The 23756-nt window shown below is 45.7% G+C and overlaps 1 protein-coding gene across 3 annotated transcripts; it reads right to left on the bottom strand.

Moving 5' to 3' along the window:
- Positions 1-12659: 12659 nt before the first annotated feature.
- Positions 12660-20999, bottom strand: LOC112617083 (nuclear receptor subfamily 4 group A member 2). 3 transcript variants are annotated; one of them, XM_025373809.1, is made up of 8 exons: positions 20704-20999; positions 18874-18997; positions 17503-18368; positions 16585-16714; positions 16031-16194; positions 14930-15132; positions 14365-14543; positions 13336-14215 (listed from the first exon to the last, which is right to left on the bottom strand). In XM_025373809.1, the coding sequence occupies exons 3-8, from the start codon at positions 18364-18366 to the stop codon at positions 13959-13961; spliced, it is 1797 nt and encodes a 598-aa protein (XP_025229594.1). In that variant the 5' UTR covers positions 18367-18368; positions 18874-18997; positions 20704-20999; the 3' UTR covers positions 13336-13958. The 3 variants fall into 3 exon arrangements, with proteins under 3 accessions (XP_025229593.1, XP_025229594.1, XP_025229595.1); XM_025373810.1 differs by having other exon boundaries at positions 13788-14215; positions 17503-18190; positions 20704-20973; XM_025373808.1 differs by lacking the exon at positions 18874-18997 and having other exon boundaries at positions 12660-14215; positions 20704-20944.
- Positions 21000-23756: the final 2757 nt, after the last annotated feature.

Below are 23756 nucleotides of genomic sequence, written 5' to 3'. Positions count from 1 at the left end.
CACACCTAATAGCAATTTAAAGATGGTACAAATAGAACCAGTTGGATATAACTGACCACAAACCGACACATATGTACTGGCTATACACAACAACAACAATCCTTCAAAAAAAAAAAAAAGCAAACGTTGGGATTTTTTTTCTTTTTTTCTTCTGATCGGTACAGTAAATGCACCATAATTCAACGTTCACTACCTAGCTTAAGAGAAAATATCTATGTGCACCTCCAAAATGATACCTCACTGTTAGAAGCTTAAATTATAAATACAGGAAATATCAGTTCAAATAAAGACAGACTATAAGTCAGTACTATCATGGAATCATACACAGGATCCTATCCAGAAATAATTACACTCAGCCTTCTGCAGCATGCACGCCCTGGAAGCCTGCATATGTTGGCTTCTCAGCAGCCTGACAGCAGGCAGTTTCCAATTGCATGGAGAAGTGGAGAGAGCTCATGTTAATGAGATTCTCCTTCTGCATCTCTCTACCTCACATACTGCATCTTCTAGCACGGGAAAATCACTCTCCTACTAAGACAGAGAAAGCAGGAGATCCTTATGGGCCTTCAGTTCACTTACATTTTTTATTTTTCTACCATTAATGTTTTTTAAAGCATTCATGTGCCTCCTTGACCCTAGAAGAAATCTTTTCCTTTGCTTGGCTTCTAAGATAGAGTGCTTTGTAATATCCTTTCCCTCACTTCCATGCTTACATAACTTAAAGTGGCCACTTCATTTCATTCATTCTTTTTCCTTCCAAGTTGAGCCACGTTTCAGAAGGACATGACAGGAAAAATCGTAATCAAGGACAAATAAGAACACTTCTTAGTTCTTTTATCAATTTGATAGTGAAGGTTGTCCCATCAACATCATTATGAGGACAATCGTTTCATGAGAGGAATATTTTATTAAAAGAAAACATTAGAATCCTCTTATTACACTGACCAAGCTAAGATTACCCTACTATAGAATACATGGTCGAGAGTACATGTAACGCTAAGAAGAGCTGTGAAAGTAGGAATGGTCCTATTTTTAGGACAGCTTCATTTAACATTCACTCTGACCTTTATTGGAATGTGTCATATTTAATTTAAACTACATATGAAGCTCCTCACATTCTAAATTGAAGTAAACTATTGGGTTTTCCTTTCTTTTCCTCCTTCTCATTTAAAAGTTTTCCCAGTAGTGAATAAGCAGTTTCTTTTTGCATTTTGAAAAACAGAATAATAATAAAGCAATGCAGTTTACCAATCCTCAAAATTGCTTCCATTATTTTATAAGTAGCGTTACTGCAAGTTATGTTTTCATAATCTACCTAATTATTCTTTACTTATTTCTTTCCCTATACCTCAAAGTTCTTGCCACCTTGGACCAATCTAAACAATTCATCTCCTACCTTGGTATTTACACTCTTCAAGTAATCATACATGGTTTTCTTGTCTCTCCTCCCCACTCTGCTGCCTGTCTTGTTTGGGTAAGCAATACGTAATTGGTTCTTTTAATCTGTCCTCATAAGTCAATTGCACCAGCCCCTTAATCATTTTTGTTGTGCTTCTCTGAAATCTGTCCAATTTGTCAACATCCTTCTGGTGCTGGGACATTCAGAACTGCATGCAAGATTCTGGTACTGCCTCATCAATGCTTTATACAGAAAAAAGATGATCACCTCTCTTGTTCTCTTGGTGAGAAGTCTCTGGGCATGCAGCTTCAAAAGCATATACGATTTTTTTGCTATAAATTTATACAAAATATTTCCAACTAATTTTTTTCTATAGCCTTCATTCCAAGCATTAGCATTTTGCAAATATTTCTCTTGAGCTCATACTTTGTATTTCAAATTTGTACTGAGATGTGTATTAGATATATTTGCTTTTGTCTTTCTCAGCTGAGAAATGCTTTATTTTTTCCATGTATGCCTGACCTATCTTTGTGCCACTGTATTTCTCCAGCGTCACCAAGATCTCGATTCAGCTCCATTTATGAGTGTAATTAATATGATCTTTGCCCATTATAAGGGTTATTAATAATAAGGTTAAATAAAAACCTTATAACAGCACCCCCACTGAATCACTCCACACAAGTCAGCTTATTGCAGAATAACAGTTCATTTTATTTATGGTCTCTCAACCAATTTTCAGGACATGTGACAGTGCCCATGTTAATATGAGTAAGATTTCAATAAGGTTTTCTGAAACTGTATCACAGGTTTCATGTTCCTTTTAGTCACCAGTTTTGATCAAAAGGTTGTTAAGTTTGACTGCTGTGGTTCAGTCTTCAATTTTGGAAGTTACTGTTATTAGCTAGAGGAAAAATAAAATGATTAGGCTATTCATAGTACCAGAAGATTGATTTCTCTAAGTAAAAGCCATAGGAACACAGACTTTTAAAAATAATAAGCATTCATTGTAAAATCATATACATTTAATAATATGCCTAGTTTCCATATTTATGGTCCTGTTCCACTAAGTTATCATCAAAATTTATGAATATGTCCACATAATGCAAGTATTTGTATTCAAGTAACAGAAAGGGGGAAAAGTGCTTATTTACAGCTTCTTGTTTATAGTACCTGCCTTTCTCTCATACATTGCTACTTGCAATCTAATGAATGATGCATTTCTCACCCACACCAACTTTCCTATAATCATCAAATTCTATAACTATTTTACATGATACTACATTGGAATGCTTATTTTGAATGCATGTTAAGGGAAATTAACTCTAGGAAAGACAAGCACTTGATTTTCTTTTTCTTGCTTTTCAGTTAAGTACAGACAAGAAATGTAATGAATGAATCAACAGTACATATTTTGATGAAAGCAATGTTGAGCATACCAAACACTGCACATTCAAGAAAAGCCTTGCATTTTTCCTAACTCATAACATTGAAAATGAGATTCACAATCTTGTTAGTGTCAGACTATAATCATTCACATTGCTCTACAAATCAAAATAATATTTTAAAAGAGCAGCACTGCACTTTCAATGTTGAAGTTTTATGTTGTTTTGTGTTTTATGAATGAAATTTTGCTCCAGAATATCCTCAAAGCGATGTGAGAGACATCGAGGCTTTGTTAGTCAAGAACAGAACATGGGAAGGTACTCTTAGATAGTGCATGCAAGTTGGTCTCTTGATACCATTTGAATTGTAAGAAGCAACATTAAATACTTCTGCTTACTGAAAATAAACTTATGCTATCCTGGTCAAACCCCAGGCCCCAACTGCTACATGTGTCATGGAGGTGATGTGTTAGTCTCTAGGGAGAGGGTACAAGGGAAAGTGCACATAAAACTTCCGCTCCAGAGGAAAAGAGCCCTGACACCCTGGACAAAGAAAGTTGTCTCTCTGTCCTCCCACCTGAAGGCACAGGGCTGTCCTGGCATGTGACAACAAGTGGAGATTAAAAACAGGAGAAAGATCTGGGACAAAAAAAAATGTCAAAGCCTTAAAGTCACTTACAGTCTTAAAGAGAATAACATTTAAAGGGAAGCCACATTATTAGTAACACGGGCTTTAAAGAGGGAAAAGGTAATTAGCAACATCTTAATTCTGAATTATGAAACTTTCAGCCAAATCTATCATTAGTCAAGTTAGAATAGAAATTAGAATAGGCTGTATAGCATTCGGTTTTATCACAAAGGTAAAAACGTGATAGCAAAAGCTTTTCAATCAAAATTTTTGCCTTTTCTAACACTCAAAAAAAGGAGCATGGTAGTCATAAATGTGAAAAATCCTTCACCAAGAGTTAGTTTTAAACTCACTTATTGAATTCAACCTAGAGAATTAATATAGAAGATGATACAAAAGGAGATGACCACAGTAGCAAACATGTATCCTATTCAGTGAATGCTATTGACATCTGATTCTATATACACTTAGGTATATGTATTAGGTATTTCGTACATTATATTTACCACTAGGCCACCCAGATTTTCAGTTCAATTGGCAATTCTTTACTAGGGACCCTTTTATTCCTTCCAAATATAAGTGGAGGACAAATTTAAATGCTGCTCAGACTGATTTTTAAAATCTATATTCATTACCCAAGATTCAGGTGCACAAATTTCTTGGCTCCAGAGAACATAATCATTCAACAGAATTGCTTTACCTTATTTACTAACCCAGGACCACTGCAAGTTGGAGATATGTGGCATGTATCAAATATATTTTATCATATATTGCTTCTTTTAAAATCAAAAGTATCTTTTTTATGAATTCCTCTTTTATGCTTATAGTATAAAAATCAATAATAACCTAATTCATTAAAACATTATTTGCATAAGTAACAAATCATTCATCCAATAAGCAGACTTGGCGACCCCAAATATAAACACCAAAAGCTGCATTTTAGTAAGAAAATATGCACTATTGGGGAAAAAATGCAAGACAGACAGAGCAGTGCACCATACATAAAATGTCAAACATGTCAAAACACTCATGAATACCAACATCTCCCACCACACCACGACCAATTTTAAAGGTTATTTAGGGCTCACACATCTACAAGTGCAGATTTTACAGCAGCGGACTTTATTTTTCTCAGATATATTAAAAATAAGTCACTGATGTGTCAAATGTTTTCTATGTCATTTCTGCATATGTGGCCCATGTAGAGAATTCTGCCCAGAATTTCTGAGAGCAGGACAATTACACAGAACACAGACTCCTGGCACCGAATAGATTCATTATGGATTTGTTAGAAGCTTGTTTTTAACTGTATCAATTCAGTATGCAGGGAGGATAATTAGTCAAAAGACCAAGAAAGCAAATGTAGCTATCTTCATTCCTCAAAAATAGAAACCCCTGTTAGGGTCTCCATAATTCAACTTTTCAGAACTTCATTTCAGAAAGACACTTTGAGAACATGTCACAAGGCTTCCTTGTCCCTAAATCACTGATTATGAATTATTTCCGGATAACCACAGACAAGTAAGTCTTATAAAACAAGAAGCATAACACATGCAGAACATACTTATCCTACTTCCAGCCCTCAGATAAGTGAAGCTTAAATTAAATGTCAAAGACTAACAAAATCTATTGTATAAGCAAACAGCTGACCTAAATCCACTATATTTTGTTTGTCAAGTGTGTATATTCTAATAAATTTTATAATATAATAAGACTATTTTTGCCACCCTTTGACCACACCAAGTTAGATGCAGACAGTCTTCTGAATAAATATTACTCTCTGCTTGACTGTCTAAGCAAAATGTTTATACCATTTGTTAGACTGTGATAGTATCTCTTAAGAAAATGTTAATAACAGCTAAACACTGTCTACCGCAAATATAGAAGAAGTAGAGAAAGAATAAAAGGTTCATGCATAGCCAGCTTTTCATTTTTACAAAGTGGCCTGTTTAGGACTGTGAATTAACTAATATGCAATTTGGTTTTCCCGATAGGAAACCTAGAAGCTTGCTGAAAACTCAAATGATTAATATAAGGAAATTCAAACAGCTTGAGGACGAAAAACAGTTTTCTTTTTTACTACCTTTAATATGACTTTCTCAATGACATAAACACATGCAGCAATAATTCCTACTCTTTTCTTGGGCAGCAAAGCAAGCAACTCAGAACTCCTTTGCCCATAAACTACAAAAAGCAATGAAAATAATCCCTTCTTTAAAATTTCAGTGAGAAGAACATTATGCTATTATCACTACCCCACTGTGGTTTCATGTCAATGTTCCCCTCCAGAAGTCTGAACATGCCTGACGCAACATCCTCAACTCTCAGCAGGTGAGAAAATCTTTAGTTAGTTTCTCCAGAAGCAGAAAGGTACAATCCTTCTGGGACAGGAAGTGCTAAAGTAAGGCACTTGTAATTCATGTCCTGGCTCTCAGTTCGAATTCCAATTCTTCTATGTACTTATAGGCCAAGATACTAAACAATACCTCTGAACCTCATCTCCTTATTTGTAAAATGGAAATAAAGTGCCAACGTCATATTTGGAGTTGAAAGGATTATATGATATGAGATCTGGCTTTGCAACATATAGTAGACAGAGTTATTGTAATGGAGGAACAGCAGAAACCATGGAATGTGTCCTCTGTCTGCCACCTGCTTCTGCATTTCACAATGGCCCAAATCTTTGAAGGAGTCCACATCACCCCTGCCTAAAGATTGCAGCACCTCTTAGGAAACAAGCTCTCTGACTAGAATGGAATGATAGGAAATGCAAGTTTCCATGCCAATTATTTTGTTCCTTTTAACTCATTTATGACATACCTTGAAACATCTGTGTGGTCCTCATTAGCCCAGAGCTTCCCATAGTTACAGTCACACTCTCCTAACATAGTCCTGCTATGGCCTCTATATCCAACTTTCATCTTATACCTACTTGCCTGCCCAACACCCAGCATCCTCCATGTGCCCTTTTTATTCACTTCCATAGATCTCTTCTTACTTTAAACTCATTCACATTACTGTTGGCACCCTGGCCATTTTAGTCCTCTCCTTCTCATATCTGCCTTCAACTCTAGGACTCTGATTAAATAAATCCTCTAAATTGCCTCCTCCTCTTCCAACTTATCAGTCCCTGCTCACCTGATCATTCACAGTATGGTTCATTATCTTTATCCATCCCTATCTTTCCCCATTTCCCCCAAAAGCTTTTGCTTCCTCCCTCATGTTTGGCAATAGCATATAAATGAGAGGGCCTGTGACATGGACAATGGGACATTCACTACCCTCCCTTTTCTCTAGCTTTCCTCTATGCCTTTTTTTTTTTTGCTGTTCACTCTCTTCCCAGGTACCAGGTTCCTGAGGAAGATGAAAAGGGGGTGGCTACATGTGCTTATGTGTCTGTCCTCCTGGCCCTTCCTCATGACACCCACCTGGCTTCAAGCGGATAACAGGCCAGAGGATGAGATACAAAAGTCCATTGGAGTGGTGACCAAAAATGAACAAACCAGAGTGAAGAAAGAGGACTGGCCAGAAAACCACAGTAGTAGACCAGGTATGGTGGCTCACACCTGTAATCCCAGCACTTTGGGAGGCCGAGGCAGGTGGATCACCTGAGGTCAGGGGTTTGAGACTACCCTGGCCGACACTGTGAAACCCCCTCTCTACTAAAAATACAAAAAAAAAAAAAAAAAATAGCTGGGCGGGTTGCCAGCACCTGTCCAGGAGACGGAGGCTGCAGTGAGCTGAGAAAGCACCACTGCACTCCAGCCTGGGCAACAGAGCAAGGACTCCACCTCAATCTCAACAAAAAAAGAAAAGAAAAAGAAAAAGAAAAGAAAACCACACTGCTGAGATTCCCTTATCAGTATCTCTCACTAAAGGCAGCCTTTTCTCTCACTTCCTGCACAATGTGATCCTCAGTAGAGACACTATCAACCTTTTTAACTGAGACCTCCCCCATAAACATATTTCACAGTGTCACCCAAGAAAAATTGCAGCAAACAATGCTTGGACCTCTTACATTTTTGCTATCCTGCAAAGCCCTCATAATTTCTATTCTGTTATTCTTTCATTTCTTTAGAAGAAAATTCTGATGGCAACCCAATATAATAGCTTTGAACACCACTAATGGGTCAGGACCCTCAGTTTGAAAAACACTGGCCTATTTGCAGCTTATTGATGAGGAGTCCTCTCTCTGTCCTTACCCTTCTCAAAATCCCAATTTAATTTGAGTTTGTCAAAACAATCCTCTCGTCCAAGCTTCCAGAGCCAAGAAATCGTGGTAGACTCAATCCCTCTGGAAGTCCCTCTAGTAACCGATGAAAGACTTCTCACACTCGCAGCAGCCGCCCTCTACTCTACTAGGGACGTCTCTAGCAAAAACTTGGGCTCTGTATCTGCTAGAACGGGTGACACATGTCCTGGACATCCTAGTTTATCTAAACACAGGTTGAGACAGAAATAAGAAAAAATAGGAGAGAGAAAGATTAAGTGTAGGAAGAAGAAATGAGGAGAAAAGCGTTGAAGTTGAGCTCTCCTACGATCCAGGTGCTGGCTCGGCGCTGTGTCCAGTTAAACTGAGCGCGACAGGGTTCAGCTAAGCCGAGAAGAGGGCAGCGAGCGACCCGCAGTCAGCATCTTGTAGAGAAGAAGGAGCGCTCCCAGCCGCGGGAAGATCAGCATACTGGCGGCCCCAAGGGCCCCACAGGCGCAGCACTGATCTGGCCACTTGACTAGACGCTTGCTCCAGCGCTCGAAGGCCTAGGGCTCATTACACGCGTTGCGAGGAGACCTGAAAGCAAGGCGGGGACGCACAATCTATCTTCAGAGCTTTGGGTCGTGAGCACACGCGTGGAGCATGGCTGTGGCATGGGCGTGTGGGCCCCTCTCCTAGATCTCCACTAGGTGCGGACGCTCCTCTGCCCCGCCCTTTTGTGCGCCCTCACTACTAGAAAAAGAGTTTTCCCCAGTGTCGCGTGGGAGGTCGCCCCAGCCCAGCTCAGCGCTCGAAGAGACCAGAGACTGATCGGGAATCGCTGGGTGCAGCGAGAAGCAGTACACGCGCTCCACTCCTGTGTTCGTGCCCTAGCGCACCTGACCCGACCTAGAGGCGACTGCAGCCTGTTGCGCCCTTCGCCCTGAGGGTGGGGGGCGCGGGGGTGTAAAACAGCTGAGAAAGACGCAGGGAGCAGCTGGGCAGGAAAGGGAGGGACATGGAGGAAACAAAGTTCATCCAAGTGAATGCGTCCTAATTGCTCCAGGGCTCTCTCCGCAAAGTCTACGACTGCAAGCCGCAAAGTCAAACTATGTCTCCAAAACGCAGTGGGCAGAGCAGGAGGGCTTGTGTCTCCACTTTCGCCGCAGGGCGGATCGTGGACACAAGTCCTCGCCAGTAATTCCGGAGCCTCGAAATCAGACTGTGGTGGGAGGAGGGGTTGGGGGTGACTAATAAGAAGGCGTGGAGGTGGGGGTGGGGAGTACGCGGCAAGAACCCTGCTTTCCGGAGTTCTCCAGCCACTGTCTGCAGTGCCCAGAGCGCACGTCGCGGCTAGGGACCAAAACTGCGGCTCTCTTCGAGCGCCCCCAGCGTGGGGTGGGGCCCTGCTTTCCCGCGCCAGGACCGCTCCACCAGGCGCCCTCCGACGGAAGCTGGACTTTTCCTAAGGAAAGGCAAAGTCAAAGTCGGAGGAAAGATCTTTCTTGCGGCCCCAGCTGTCGCCCCTAATGGTCTCAGGGAACACACTAAAGGAAAGTGACTTTAAATGACAGTCTTGCCATCCTAAATAGTTATGTGCAATATTTTGGTTTCTAGCAAAATTTAAAAGTAAAATGGGGATTTCCATATGTTTATTTTATTATTAAAAACGAATTACTAAAAAGTGATGACCTATTTGGAATTCGTATCTTGCTTTACCAGCAAAGTCAGCCAGTATCGACTGAACACAATAAATGCAGGGGTGCGAAACGTGATTGCTCGGGTTCTGTCGGATGCACCAATCTAAGCAGAACCTTTCCCGAAGACTTGGAATTGGGTGCGCTTTTTTTTTTAAGTCTTGGCTGAGCCCTATGGGGAAGAAGGGTTAACTGGGCGTCGGCTGAGACCCCAAACCCTCTTCCTCCTCCATCAGACTCCGAAATTGAGTCAGTCCCGGCCCGTAGCTGCCTGGGAAGCTTGGAATCCTGAGAAATTCCGGGGTGCGCCCACGATGCAAGCGTTCCTATTCTGACAGCGGGGACAAGTGGGGAGGGGACCTTACAACCTCCTTTGGAGAAGAATGTATGAGAAACTCACTCCCAGACCTCTATTCAATAGTCAAAATAATACTGAAAAAAACTTTTAAAATCTCCAAGAATAGATACTCTCCTTTCCCGTTCCACCTTGAGGGAACCTGTCTCCATTTTTGACCTCGATTTGACAGCGTCAGGACTTGAGACAAGCGCCTCTTCCACAGAGAGAGGCGAGGCCCAGACGGGGAGCCCCCCAGCCTTTACTCTCGGCAGCCACCTCGGCGCTGCCGCGCGGCGGATACAAAAGGAAACGGACGAGCGTGCAAAGCGAGGAGGGGAGCTGGTGGCTCGAAGATGCACAACACGCGCGATGCCTAGAAGTGCTCTGGTGTCACTCTCCTGTATAGGACCTGGCGAGATGGAAATGTATCCTGTACCGGAAGACTCTATGATCAAAATATTGCAATGAAATTAAACTTTTCCCTCACAGACCTGTTTGTATCTTGGAAACATTTCTGCAATGCCGACGCCTAGGTTTAAAATACAATTAGATAATTTGATATTCTCGTTGCCGCACTGACACCGAGAAAGCCAAGAGATTCTCAAGGCAAAGTGAAATTGAACCTTCAAATGACATTCTTGAGTTTGCAAGAATATCTATATCTCCTTGTTGTGCTCCTTGCATGCAGAGAACCAGTGGCCCGTAAGACTTATGACCGGTATTTTTTTAGGGGAGGAGGCACCTAAACTATCTAAGAATGGAGTCCAGTGCCAGAAAGAAATACACAAGATAAGGTCGTTGGGTGCCGCTGTCACTGCAGGGCACCATGGGCTCCCTGGGCTGTACATATCTCTCTTGTGACAATCAGTACCCCAAATACTCTCTCTCTCTCTCTCTCTCTCTCTCTCTCTCTCTCTCTCATCCACCCATCCACAGCGGAAGGCCAGCAGGGCACCCAGAGAAATTGTGACCGTCCCCTGTACGGCAGAAAGGCAGACCTCAGGAAGGAGCAGGCGACACTGCTGCTCACTGCTCACTCGAGGTTTGAATTAAGGGCATCTATCCATAAACTCAAAATGGGGCTAGATAGCAAAGTCTTAAAATTAGACCTTCCCTCAGAGCTGAGAACTGTATGGTCATGTCTTCGGAACAATGATCATGTATTTTCCATTGCTGGAACGATGCACAATAACTGAAATGCTTAAGAGGACGTGGGTAGACGAGGGCGGTATGAAGCTCTCATTATAAAGTTTAATCTCTTTCTGAAGAAGGTCATGCAACGTCTGGCTTTTGGCAATGCAGCGTGTCTGTTGCTTCTTCTCACTTTACTCCTAGAAACATTAGGACAAGAAAAGTCCTCAGCTGCATATGGAAAGATGCAGGGGCAATACATGCGACGCTCTTTACCCGAGCAACTCGGTGCGCGGCCGCGAGTTTGACAGCGACTCTGTGAAACAGAAAAGGCACTAACCAATTTGCAATTTAGGAATCACAACGGAATGTTCGGCGAGCCGGTGTAGTCGGCACGCGGACCTGGTGGAGCGTCCTCCCTGCCTCCTCTGACCCCAAATTCCCGGGAGGCGCACTACCCGACTCCCCCTTGGCCTTGGGTGATGCGCCGACGCTTCCTTAAGGGAGAACCAGTCACAGAGTTCGTTTCTGGGTTCAACTCTGGGGGATTGTGTGACGGAATGTCATTGTCTCGGGGCTGCAGACACCTGGGAGACGAGTGCTGAAGGCTCTGCAGATTCCCAGCATTTCTCAAAAGCCTTTCTCTTTCTCTTTACTTACTGCTTTGTGGCTTTACTTGGGCATAAGATGTGAAAATAAAATGATATGGCTAGTCTCATCTTTTCAAGAAAGTCAAGAAATTGAACATTTCGTTATTATTTAATCTCTTATGTGGCCACCCTATTTGTCCCTCAGTTACCCGGAGAAAAACGCATCTTATAAAAATAACCTTATATTACCACCGAGACCTGCATTCTCTCTTTTTGCTGACCCGCAAAACGTGTCTTTTAAAAAGAGGAGAAACAAGCGAAAGAAAACCTGAGCGCTCTCGTGGCAATTTACAGTTCTAACTCTGCATTTTAAAAACAATAACACTCTTTGTAAATTTCAGTGACCCCCCAAGGCCATCAGTAATTCACCAGGGTCAGCGAAGGAGACCATCCCCACCTTACCCTCTCTATGAATTCACAGCTGCCCTAAGGCGAAACTCGTTGGACCTCATCTGCCCAAGGACAAGGGTTCTGAGCGGAAGCAGATTCTACAGCATCAGTTTCCTTTCTTTTTTGAAAGTTGGTGCTGGGTGGAATCCGAGAGGCCTGGTTACAACTTGCTTATACTAGGCCCAGGATCCAACACACAGATATTTTATCATGTACCTGAGAAAGTTATAAGGGATAAATTCTGTTCTAAAACTACAAATTGCACCTCATCACCATCCACTGAATGAGGAAAATAAAGAGTTGTAAGAAATACCTCCACTGAGTTCTGCTCTGTGCCAAAGTGACCCAAGGCCCAAAGGGCCTGAACTGCTTAGCCCTTTCTCCATGACCCAACAATTGTAAATTGAGAAATTGGAAAATTGGAGATTACATACAACACTCCTCAAACCCGTGTTGACTTCTTGAGTCTTAAAAAGATACTTCCTAATCACTGTGCAAGACAAGTACTTGACAAGACTCTGACCTTGTTCAAGTTCAAAAGCTCTTGGGTCTCCAGAACATCTCTCCTGAAAGCTACACTTACTTGCAAAGTTAACAGAAGAGTTGAGATATTCTAAATTGACTCTAAAAATATTGGTCGCCAGACTGGAAAATTCTAGTTAAGAAAAAATATTTTACTGAATTATCTGGATAACTATTTTGGTTCACCTGATTTCTTTTGCCAGAATAGATTTAGGCTGTCAGTTTGAAATTCAGATACCGAATAAGTGACCTATCCCAAATTAATCTCCAACTGTGTATGTTATGTTGCCATTCAGTCATTATTTTTTCCTGACCCAGAAAGAAGACAAAATTCTGTTCATTTACATGGTTTATTGTTGTAAACATTAAAATTGTCTTTCTCAAAGAAAGAATTTATCAGAAAAAAAATCAGCGTCTCTAACTGTCATACACCATAGAAAAAAAGGCAGTGACTCATATCATGTGCCATACTAGAAATATACAAAGAAAAATACTACAGAATATGGCAATATTAAAATTCTTACTCAAACAAAATAATAAATTAACTGACAATTTTAGACATAAAAAAATTCAAAGTGCTCAGTAATTTCCAGGGAGTTATGTATATTATAAGCACTCTGGAAACAGTCAAAAGCTGCTGCATGCAAGTTTTGTTTAGCTTTAGACAACAAAATAATCAAGATATAAACTTTCTTTTTATCAACATCAATGGTACATACAACACTTACAAACAAGGAATGTTGGACGGTGTTACAAACACTATGTGTCCCTTTTGTCAGGATTTTCTGATGTGTAATACTTGTGCCCACCTATTTTACAATTGAGAAAATGTTTAAGCTCAGATAACTACCAATCTTTATAAAATCTAACAGACTACATAGTGTCTGAAATACTATTTATATAATATAGACATTACTGAAGTAGCAAGTGCCTATAACATTTTCAACCTAGAATCAACATGCTTGTCCCTTTTTATGTATTTATTTTTTTTTGCAAACACACTTATCTTTTAGAATTTGTAATATTTATTCATAAATAGGCACAAAATAATTTAAAAAGCCAAACTGCATTGGGTAAATTTACAAGCCTTTGCCTTCTTCAACTCATGCCACCCACGCAACATTTAGTTTTACTATATATTACAGCTTTCTTTACAGCAGAAAACTTTGAAGTATTGTTAAAGGGCAATACTTGTGGGTCCCCTTAAGGTGTGTGTGTGTGTGTGTATGTGTGTGTGTGTGTGTGTGTTACATTTGTCTGAACTGCAACAACCAAGCATGGCCAAACATTTCCCATTATACAGTATATCAACCTTTCTTCTGAATAATAAACTGATTTTTAAACTGATAATAAAAAGTTTATACCACTGTATTGTGTGTAGTCCATGTTCTAAATCCAGGATGCCCCGGAGCCAAAATGCCCTTTCAGGTTCTGCCTGCAGGTTAGGAAATAGCAACAGTTTTTGTTTGTTTGTTTTCTTTAGGGATCAAGGGGGCTGGGGGAGGGTTACAGAAATGAGGGGCAACTTGAGCTGAGACAGCTCACAGGGCTATCTCTGCCCATGTGACTTGCCCCCTCTGGACAGTTTCCGTTATCTTTCCAGTTCCTTTGAAGTGCTTGGGAGGAGGTCTTAGAAAGGTAAAGTGTCCAGGAAAAGTTTGTCAATTATTGCTGGCGGTGGCACCAAGTCTTCCAATTTCAGGTAGAAAATGCGCTGTAGCCCCTGTGTGCAAAGGGTACGAAGTTCTGGGAGCTTCCCCAACAGTTTGGACAAATAATTGGGGCGGTTCAACCCCCCATTGTTGAAAGTCACATGGTCTTTGAGACAATTTACAATCTTGTTTTGCAGTTCTTCCACTCTCTTGGGTTCCTTGAGCCCGTGTCTCTCTAAAGAAAATATAATCAGAAACAAAAGAAGAATGTACAAGACAGTTAGCTAGTTGGCAAAACCAAGGAGAATCTGTGACAAGGGCAAGCCAGGACAAATCCTGCTAGGCAGTTCTGGAGGGGAAGCGCCCTGCACCTGCAGTACTGACCTGTGACCATAGCCAGGGCAGCAATGCAGGAGAAGGCAGAAATGTCGATGTTCATATTCTGCAAGTTGGAGGAGAATTCAACAATGGAATCAATCCATTCCCCAAAGCCACGAACGCATTGCAACCTGTGCAAGACCACCCCATTGCAAAAGATGAGTTTACCCTCCACTGGGTTGGACCTGCAATTAATACCAAAGAGAGAGAGGGGAGAAAAAGAGAGAGAGAAAAGCTAAACAACTAATTACTTGAAGAGCAATAAATGAGGGATTTAAGAGGCACCTAATTACTGAAGAGTTAATAAAATGTAGACCAGTGGACCTTGAAAGGGTTTAATTTCATAACAATCAAGAACGCCCCCTATCCCACCTCCATTCCATTCATCCAAGGCTTCTGGGCTTGCTCCTTCCCTTGTCTTTTTTTGTTTTCTTTCTTTTTCTTCCTTTCTCCGACTTTCATTTCCTATTCTTTTTCTCTACCCCACCCTCTGGTTTCCCTTCATCCCTTTCTTTTCCTTTCTTGATTTCTCTCACAGCCTCCCTGGATTGTCTCCTCCCTCCCTCATTACCTGTATGCTAATCGAAGGACAAACAGTTCTAAGAAAGCTGATTCAAAAAGCAGGTCCTGGTCGGCTTTGGGCAGGTCTGCGAAGCCAGGGATCTTCTCCGCCCAGCCCCGGATGATCTCCATGGAGCCAGTCAGGAGATCATAGAATTGCTGGATATGCTGGGTGTCATCTCCACTCATCTGATAGTCAGGGTTCGCCTGGAACTGGAATTTCATTTTAAAAAGCACTTAATGAGGTTCTCTAAAATATATAACCCGTGAAATTGCTAACCCCGTTTCTAGTAGGGGAGCCAGGTTTTTATAACAATTAAACCTCTCTCTGACCAGTAAGGAAATTAGATGTTCCGGGGCAATTAATTCAATTAGGGATGGTGCTACGAGGTCGCTGCTTTAAATATGTAAATTACCATTTCCATACAGACTAAATACAGTGCCATCCAGCCCTGGGAAACGTTCACTCTTATCTCCACAAAACAATTGACACGTTAGTATTCATGCTAGTCCCAGAGTGGGCCTCGAGCTGAGACATCCTTTTTCAAATCTTAATAAAATTGCAGTCACTACCACGTTTGCTCAACATACCTCCTCCAATTAAAGCCCGCATATTTTTCACAGCTGGAGTAAAAAGGATCTGACCACTTGATCCCCCACCTCACTGCCATTCTTCACACCCTCTCCTTCCCTTCCCTGACCCCCAGACAGGCCCTACATCCTTCCCCAGCACAGTGCCAGGAAGGATGAGGATTAAAGCATCTACCTCTATGGAGGACTGGGAATAAAGTAGATCGGGGAGGGGGGAGTTCGTACAGCCCCTGGATTTCATGATAGAGGCACTGGGGTATATGGAAGAGGAGGGGCAGAGGGGTAGTGGGGTAGTGGGAATTCACACAGCTTCAAACCCTGTGGCATGTCCCTCTTCTCCTTCCTCTGTCCTGTTCTCATGTCTATGACCCCAAGCTACAATCCCTGGCCAGAGCTGTGAGGCATATAGTCTTGCTTGCCTTCTTTACCCCATTGAATCTGAGGGTTAATGGTGGATGTGGGGAGGGGTCCTGCCCATCTGTCGGTTTATCCACATGATTTTCCCCCACCAGCTTCTTACCCTGGAATAGTCCAGGCTGGTCATAGCCGGGTTGGAGTCGACATGGGCCCTGACGAGGGCACTGATCAGACTCACCGGGGGCGAAGGGGGAGAGGGCTCCTGTGGGCTCTTCGGTTTCGAGGGCAAACGACCTCTCCGGCCTTTTAAACTGTCTGTGCGAACCACTGCAAAGGAAGAGCCCTGTTAGCGCCACTTTTCCGAGCCCAGGCCCAGCTGCTGCCTCGGTCCCTCCCGGGGGAAGGCCGCAGCCGCGGGGCACCAGGCTGAGCGGCTCAGGGCCCCACTGCTTGTAAAGCCTTTACTGACGAGAAGCATTAAAAAAATGCGGGGTTATTTTATGTCTTCCTCCAAATGGGTCGTATAGTTTAAGGAGAGAAGGGCCTGGCGGCTTTCTCTAGGGGAAGCCGGGCAAGCAGGCAGCTGCGGGGTCCTGAAGGCCAGACTGTGGGGGAGCCGGAGATCCCCAGCACCAGGAAGTGGAACGTGATGCTAGAGTATGAGCAGTGGTTTCCTAAGGGCGCAAACTGGAGGGTCGGCAGCTCCCCGCTACCTACCTTCTTTGACCATCCCAACAGCCAGGCACTTCTGAAATCGGCAGTACTGACAGCGATTCCGGCGACGCTTGTCCACTGGGCAGTTTTTATTTGCTAAACACACATATTTTGCATTTTTTTGCACTGTGCGCTGCAAAAGGAGACAATATAGACCAAAAAATTTTTTTCTTCTTTTGAAAATCAGGCAACTCGGAGAAAATTTCCGATATGTGGCTGGGGTTTACGATTCCTCCCCACAAACAAACACATACACACAATTCCATTTTATTTTTTTCTCTTCCTTTTCTTTCTTTCTTTTCTTTTTCCTCCCCCAGGGCATTTAACAGAAGAAAATTGATAGCGTTAACATTTGAGCTAACCTTGCCGCTCCTTGCTGTGTTTTATATGCCAAGAGAAGGAGAAGGAGACGCTCAGTAAATACAAATCCGTGGGCATTCATATTATTTACATTCCTTGGAGACCTTCTCTATTTAAAATGATAAGATTATTCAATCAGGATGGCGAAATAAAGAGATCACTTAATTTGACCATAGGGAATTCTGTTCCACTTGGTTAGCTCAGACACGGTTCTCTGTCCTAACCAATTTCATTCTGAACAGGGAAGACAGCTCCTAGCACATGCAAATGACCCTCTTCCAACTCCGGCTCCAGCAACTTCGGGCTGGGGCCAGCCGGGTCGGCTGAGTGCGAGGGGGATGCGACCCTGGCCTCCCAGTCTTTCTGCTTCCCTTTCTCAGACACCCGGAAGTCCCCGCCGCAGCCCGTGGACTCCTGCAGGGTAGCTTCGGTGGACCCCGGAGAGCCTGGCAGTCCCAGGAGAGCTGGGGCTGGGCTGCCAGCACCCAGGCGGAGGCACACTCCAGGGTCCCGGGCACTAGGGGCTCCCTACCTGCCTACTCCGCTCAAGCCACTGCTCACCTTAAAGAAGCCTTTGCAGCCCTCACAGGTGCGCACGCCGTAGTGTTGGCAGGCCGCGTTGTCCCCACACACAGCGCACAGCCCCTCGTTGGAGGGGGAGCCCCGCGACGGCGGCGAGGGCACCTGCGTGTCGAGCAGCTGCGACGCGTGGCCGATCTGCAGGCCCGGGAAGCCCATGGACGCGGGCTTGCGAATGGGGTTGGGTACAGCAAAGGTCTGCCCGTCCACCACGTGGTGGCTGCTGGCGGGCTCCGGGTTCATGGGGACGTGCAGGGGCCCGTCGAAGCGCATCTGGCAACTAGACACCGGGGTGCCAGGGGGCGATTGCTTAAAGGAGAAGAGGGAGAGGCGGGAAACTGGCGTTTTCCTCTGCTCGATCATGTGCGTAGTGGCCACGTAGTTCTGGTGGAAGTTGTGGAGAGACCCCGGGTCGTCCCACATGGGGCTGTGCTGCACCTGGAAGCCCGGGGTGGTGGGCGTCGGGGGCGAGGAGGGCTTGTAGTAAACCGAACCGGAGTGCGGCATCATCTCCTCAGACTGGGGGGGCAGATGGCTGTGTTGCTGGTAGTTGTGCATCTGAATGTCTTCTACCTTAATGGAGGACTGCTGTCCGGACAGGGGCATTTGGTACAAGCAAGGTGGCTTGACGTCGTAGCCTGTGCTGTAGTTGTCCATAAAGGTACTGAAGCTGGGGAGAGAAGTGGTGGCAGTGATTTCAGTGTTGGTGAGGTCCATGCTAAACTTGACAAACTCTGGAGTTAAGAAATCGGAGCTGTATTCTCCCGAAGAGTGGTAACTGTAGCTCTGAGAAGCGGGGCTGGCTCCTTGAGGCGAGGACCCATACTGCGCCTGAACACAAGGCATGGCTGGAAATGAAACAGGGTGATACACACTCAGCCTGGTCAACTGAACACTTCCTCCCGGGCTCGGGTACACCTGGAGCTACACCGGCAGCCCGCGGCAGTCAGAGAGCGTGTAGGGGCGCGAGAGGAAGGGCAGGAGAGGGAGAATGCTGCCGAACAACAGTGTAGGGTGTGGAAAGACTGACCAAATAAAGACCCAGAGCTAAAAAGCTACTGAGGGTCCACACTCCTAGGTATTTCCAAACATCTCCTCCATACCACCCCCCACACCTTTTTACAGTCAATCCCACTCAGATGAGCCTCTTCTCTGAAGCTCAGATTCAGCAGTCTCTTTCTAGAAATGACCATCTAGAAATGAAGTTGAATTTCACAATGAGAAAGTTGTTCCCCAAGGCGATGGGTCGGGCAAATCTTAAGTTACAGGGTTTGCCAAGAAGATCGCCTTGTCCTGTTTCTTGATGTTTGGGGAACTCCGGAGAGTAAAGGAAATAAATGAAGTTGCACTAACCTTCAGCCGAGTTACAGGCGTTTTCGAGGAAATTAAAGGTGGACAGTGTCGTAATTCAATGAAGGACAAAGTTTCCAAGATTTTTAGAAAAGCAATGGGGAGTCCAGCCTGTCCAATCTCCTCCCTGAAATACAGACACAGGAAGCTTCAGGGTATCTTCCTGACAGAGATTCAACTGGGCATATGTAGACTCACCAGGCAGGCCCTTCCATGCCTTCCCTGTTCATCTCATTGGAAGTGAGTGGGAAGCCTTTACCAAACACAGCACTTAAAATGAATGTATAAAAGAAATGACTTGAAACAACAGAAAATACTACCCATTGCACTGTGTAAATCTTTGCAGAGAGAGGATCCTGCAAGAGGAAAGTTAGTCCATGAACTCATTTAACATTTATGATGTAATGAACTGGCCCCTTTGCTACAGTGTAGGTGGAGAGGTCATTTCCATCTTAGGTTAATTCAGGACCTGAGTATGAAGACTAGAGTCTGAAAATACAGCATTGGAACCTTCTCTTGCATTTTTTTTTTCATGTGGTGAAATTGCCTTTTCTTTTGGTAGAGGGGAAGAAAGTAGAAGTCAAGAATATAAAATAAGAAAACAATCTTTCCCCTTATAAAATGTTAGAAAGACCTTGACTGAGAAGGCAATTTGAGTGGAAGCATCCGCATTTCTAAAGTGCTTTTGACAGAGCACTGGGATTGGAGCTGCAGACAAATTGATGTTCACTTTTCCAGAAAACTTGTCTTTCAGCTCTTTAATGGCCACAAGGTGGGAAGAGGGGACCCTACTTTTCCAGGAGTATCTTAGGTCAATTGCAGAGAGGGGACATACTGCTTATATGGTATTGGCACCAATATTAGAAGTGTTTCCCAGAACAGCAACACCAACACCTTCCCCATAATGCCTTCCACAATCTGCCTTTCTGGAACAAGGCATTCTTGTGTCCTAGTAATTTTCAGATGTTCCCACTTAGAAGGCATTCTAGCGCACAGACAATCTTATTACTAATGAAAAAGAAAGCCAGTATCCTCTCTTTCTATTCTTTCCCCTCCCCCACAATCTTGCTTCATAGTGGTGGTGGGGGTGGGGGCGGGGGGTGATTACCCAGAAAAAGCAGAAAGGAGACTCGACTTCCACAGCCCTTAGAGATATTCCTGTGTTGGATATTAACTCCCTGGTAGCTCCACAGTTTCATAACTGTACTCTTTACATATTCATATTCTCTCTCTCTCTCTCTCTCTGTCTCTCTCTCTCTCTCGACACATTCGCAAACCCAAGGACAGCATATGTCAAAACCAGAAATTTCAGACAACTTAGTAACAGGACACTCTACCAACACCACCCTTACTCAACAATACCCGGGAAACATCGCGCGCTGGCCAGCCGCGGAGACACAGTTCCCAAGCAACGCATAAACTGAAGAACTTTCTCTCCCTGTCAGTTTGTGGGCAGCTTCCCTCGTATACACAGGACTTGGAGTCTCCGTCTTCACAGGCCACAATCAATTCCTCACTAACAGCAAACTTTGCTCACATTTCCGCGGGCTAGCCCTCAGCTCTCAAACTGTGGAGTCTCCCTTCCACGTCCACCAATGAGGAGCCTGGAAGCCTCTGTCGGGAGCCAACTCCCCACTAGTGCCAAAGCCGGAGTTCGAAAAAATGCCCCCCGGTAACTACGCGCACGCACTCCCCATCCTTCGGTCCCACTCTCACTAGAAGCCTCTGGCTCCCACTTCCAAAGAACCTATCCCACACAAGTGGAAAGAAGAGACGTGCAAAAGAAGGAAGAAGCATAAAAGAAGGCGAACTGCATGGGCTGCATCTACTCACTTAGGAGTTCTCCGCGTCTCTCTTCATTCATTCAACTCTGCCGAAGTGCAGTTCCCTCTGGGAGGCTGGGCGCCGGGGTCGGGGAGGGGTGGGCGAGCTGGGCGAAGGGAGCCCGGACACCTCACGCAGGGAGGGAGTAGGGACAGGCGGCCGGCTGGACAGGCAAAAGGGACCGCGGAGCTGTACGCGAGCCGCCGGGCTGACTGGCCCTGGCCGCCAATGTGCCTTTGTTTATGTGGCTCGCGCTGCCGCTGCCAACATGCACCTAAAGTCTCCGCGCGTCAGCGCGCGTCAGCGGCCCGCCGCCCAATCGCCGCGCCGCCGCGCTCCCTGGACTCCTGGCCCGCGCTCGCTTTGGTATATTTCCGACCTGACGTCACGAGCAGGGCAGATTTTAAGGTGGGAACCGCTCTGCGTTCACCTTGGTAGCCAGCTTGGGTGGTTTTGGGTGTTTTCTTTTCTTTCTTTTTTTTTTTTTTTTCCGAAAGAGGTGTGACCTCTCCCAGGTCTGCGCAGCCCGCAGTGCCGCGACACTTCACTTTCCCCCAGGCCCCCGCGCCCTCGCAGCTGCTCGGCCGCTCACATGTGGGGAGGGTGCAACAAAAGCCCAGGCGGAAGGGAAGGCCGGCGTGGGCCAGGTAGCACGCACCTGGAGCCGCATGGAATGGGATGTGCCTTGCAGCGCCCTAACCTCTCCCACCCACCTTCGTCACCCCCTTAGCGGAAGAGCGTACAGATGTCCCATGACACGAGACGCTCAGAGGGCTCACGCAGTTCGGGTGGGATTTCCCTACCCGGTTCATCCCCTTTTACTCCCTTTTCCTGTCCTAGGCCTCCTCCTCTTCTGGCATATATTCATTCTCATTCTCTCTCTCTCTCCCCCTTCCCCCCACTCCCACACCCCCATCTAAAAGGGAATGGGAGTGGGGGTAGGGCTTATTTTTCTGTGTTTCCTTATTTCCACGCAGTGCCCACGTTCGATGGAGGACGTGGTGCGTGGGGTTGGGGGGGAGGAGAGGAAGGGGAGAGGGTAGACAGTGACCGTGACCCAGCTCTTTAGAAACCCCAAAAGTCAGAGTGAAGCGTCGCGCCTTTTCCTTTCGCAGACAATGCAGCTGAGCAGCAGGCAACAGGTGCGCCTTCTGCAGAAAGGTACTCTGATTCCCACCTTCTGCAAACTCTAATACTTTCGATACTCCTCGGTGCCCACCAACTTGTACCCCTTCCACGAGTTTTAGAGAAATAAATCGACCTTCGTTTGAAACAAGGTCTATCACAGCCTCAATGTTAGAACCCAGAAAGACTGGACAAGAAAAGCGAAGCGGGTGGGGATTGGAGACAGCGTCTCCGCAAAGCGTAAGGTGTGAGCCTACAACCCAGCCAGGAGAGGGGCCCGAGCGGACTGTGGGAGCATGTCCCACCCCCGCAGCCATCCGAGTCGCCGCCGATTCTGCTTTGCAATTCATTTCCCCTCGCCAGGCCGCGGGCGCAGGGAGCTTTCTAGCAAAGACAACGCCGCGGCTCCGGAGGGCAAGCTCCCTCCCCCAGTCTCCCGGCCGGAGCTGGGCGGGCTTCCTAGGGCTTCTCCCGCGGGGCTGGAAGAGGCTGGGCCTTGAGAGGGAGAGTTCGGAGCCGCCCCCGCTTTTCTACTCGCGCAGAGCGTCCCAGCCGCCCCTCCTTTCTCGGCGTGGCTCGCTTCCAGGCCGACGGGACCCTTTTGCAACTTGCCCCCCTACTCGTGTTCTCAGTACCGGCCGATGGCGCCGCGGAACTATTCGGGATCCCGGGCTGCTCAGCCCTAATCTGCAGCCCCGCCTTTGCCTACTCCCTGCTGCCCCCAGCTCGCCGGTGGCTGGGGAGGCGTTGCCAACAGATGTCCTGCGGCTGCCCCAGGAAGCCGCGGGCTCTTCTGCGCCGCAGCCTCCGGGAAACCTACGTGACCACCTTAAGTTTCCCCCAGATGTTGCGGCTGCCGCTACTGCTGCCGCCGCCGCCGCTGCTCGGCGGTGCCCTAGCGGGCGCAAGAAAAAAATAAAACCAGGAAGTGGGTGGGGGGGGGCGGGTTGTGGTGGCGGGTAAGGGTGTGTGAGTAGGGGGATGAGGAGGGGAGGGCGAAGAATAGCATATTAGCATGAGCTCGGTAGCGTCAGCGCCCCGTGGGCAGAAGCGATTCCATGCGAACGAAAGGGAAAAAGTGAGAGTTTGGAGAGCCGGGGAGAAGGAAGGGGGTGGGGGTGGCGGTGACGCAGGGGCGCAGGCATTGACGCACCGGCCAGGCTGGGCCCAAAATAGCAGCAACACCAGCTCAGAGGCGCCCTCCCGGGTTCCCTTCCCCTTCCGCGAGGGAGCAGGGCGCGGCCACGGGGAGCTTTCCTTGATCCCGGCGGTGGGCCAGGCTCCCGGCCGCTATTTTCAGGCAGTCGGAAACTCAAGCACAGGCACGGCGGGGTGGCAGTTATTATTTTTTAATATAGTCCTAGGAAAACGGGGGCCGGGAGAACTTTCAGGTTGGTTATAACCACCAGCCTCCATACACACACTCCCGTCTAAGTAGATGCATTCACTCTGCACGCTTCCCCCTCCCTCATTGCCATAAAAAACATTCAGTTTAGGTTGGGTTGAGCCTGGGACAATTTGAAAATGCCGTCCCAGGGAACTGAAAAGTGTCCTGGAGTTCTTCAAGTGAGCGCCAAGGAAGCCAAACATTGTAATGTGATGCGTTATTCTTTAACAGCAACCTGTTAAAGGTGCGGCTTCCTGATAACAGCCTTTGTCCAAGTCTTAATGCCACCAAGAATGAAGGGTCGTTTTCACAGCAGCTTATTATAAGAATTATTATTAACTGGGAATGGAGTGATTATATATAAAATTAAAATGAGAGAAAGGGGAGACCTTTCTTATCTGTTCTATCATCTGTGTAAGAGTTCTCTCCTCTTCAAAGTCCTATTCTGGTTTCTGGGAAGCTTTTACTGTTTCTTAGGAAGACACGCCGGATGTAAGGCTGTTAGGCTCGTTTAAACCAATTTTGAATAAGCTACTTCTTAGGCTGGGGT

This window comes from Theropithecus gelada, unplaced genomic scaffold (assembly GCF_003255815.1).
Source record: "Theropithecus gelada isolate Dixy unplaced genomic scaffold, Tgel_1.0 HiC_scaffold_15876, whole genome shotgun sequence".
Classification (NCBI taxonomy): domain Eukaryota; kingdom Metazoa; phylum Chordata; class Mammalia; order Primates; family Cercopithecidae; genus Theropithecus; species Theropithecus gelada.
Note: the sequence above shows the minus strand (reverse complement) of the source record. Positions and strands in the feature narration are given on the sequence as shown.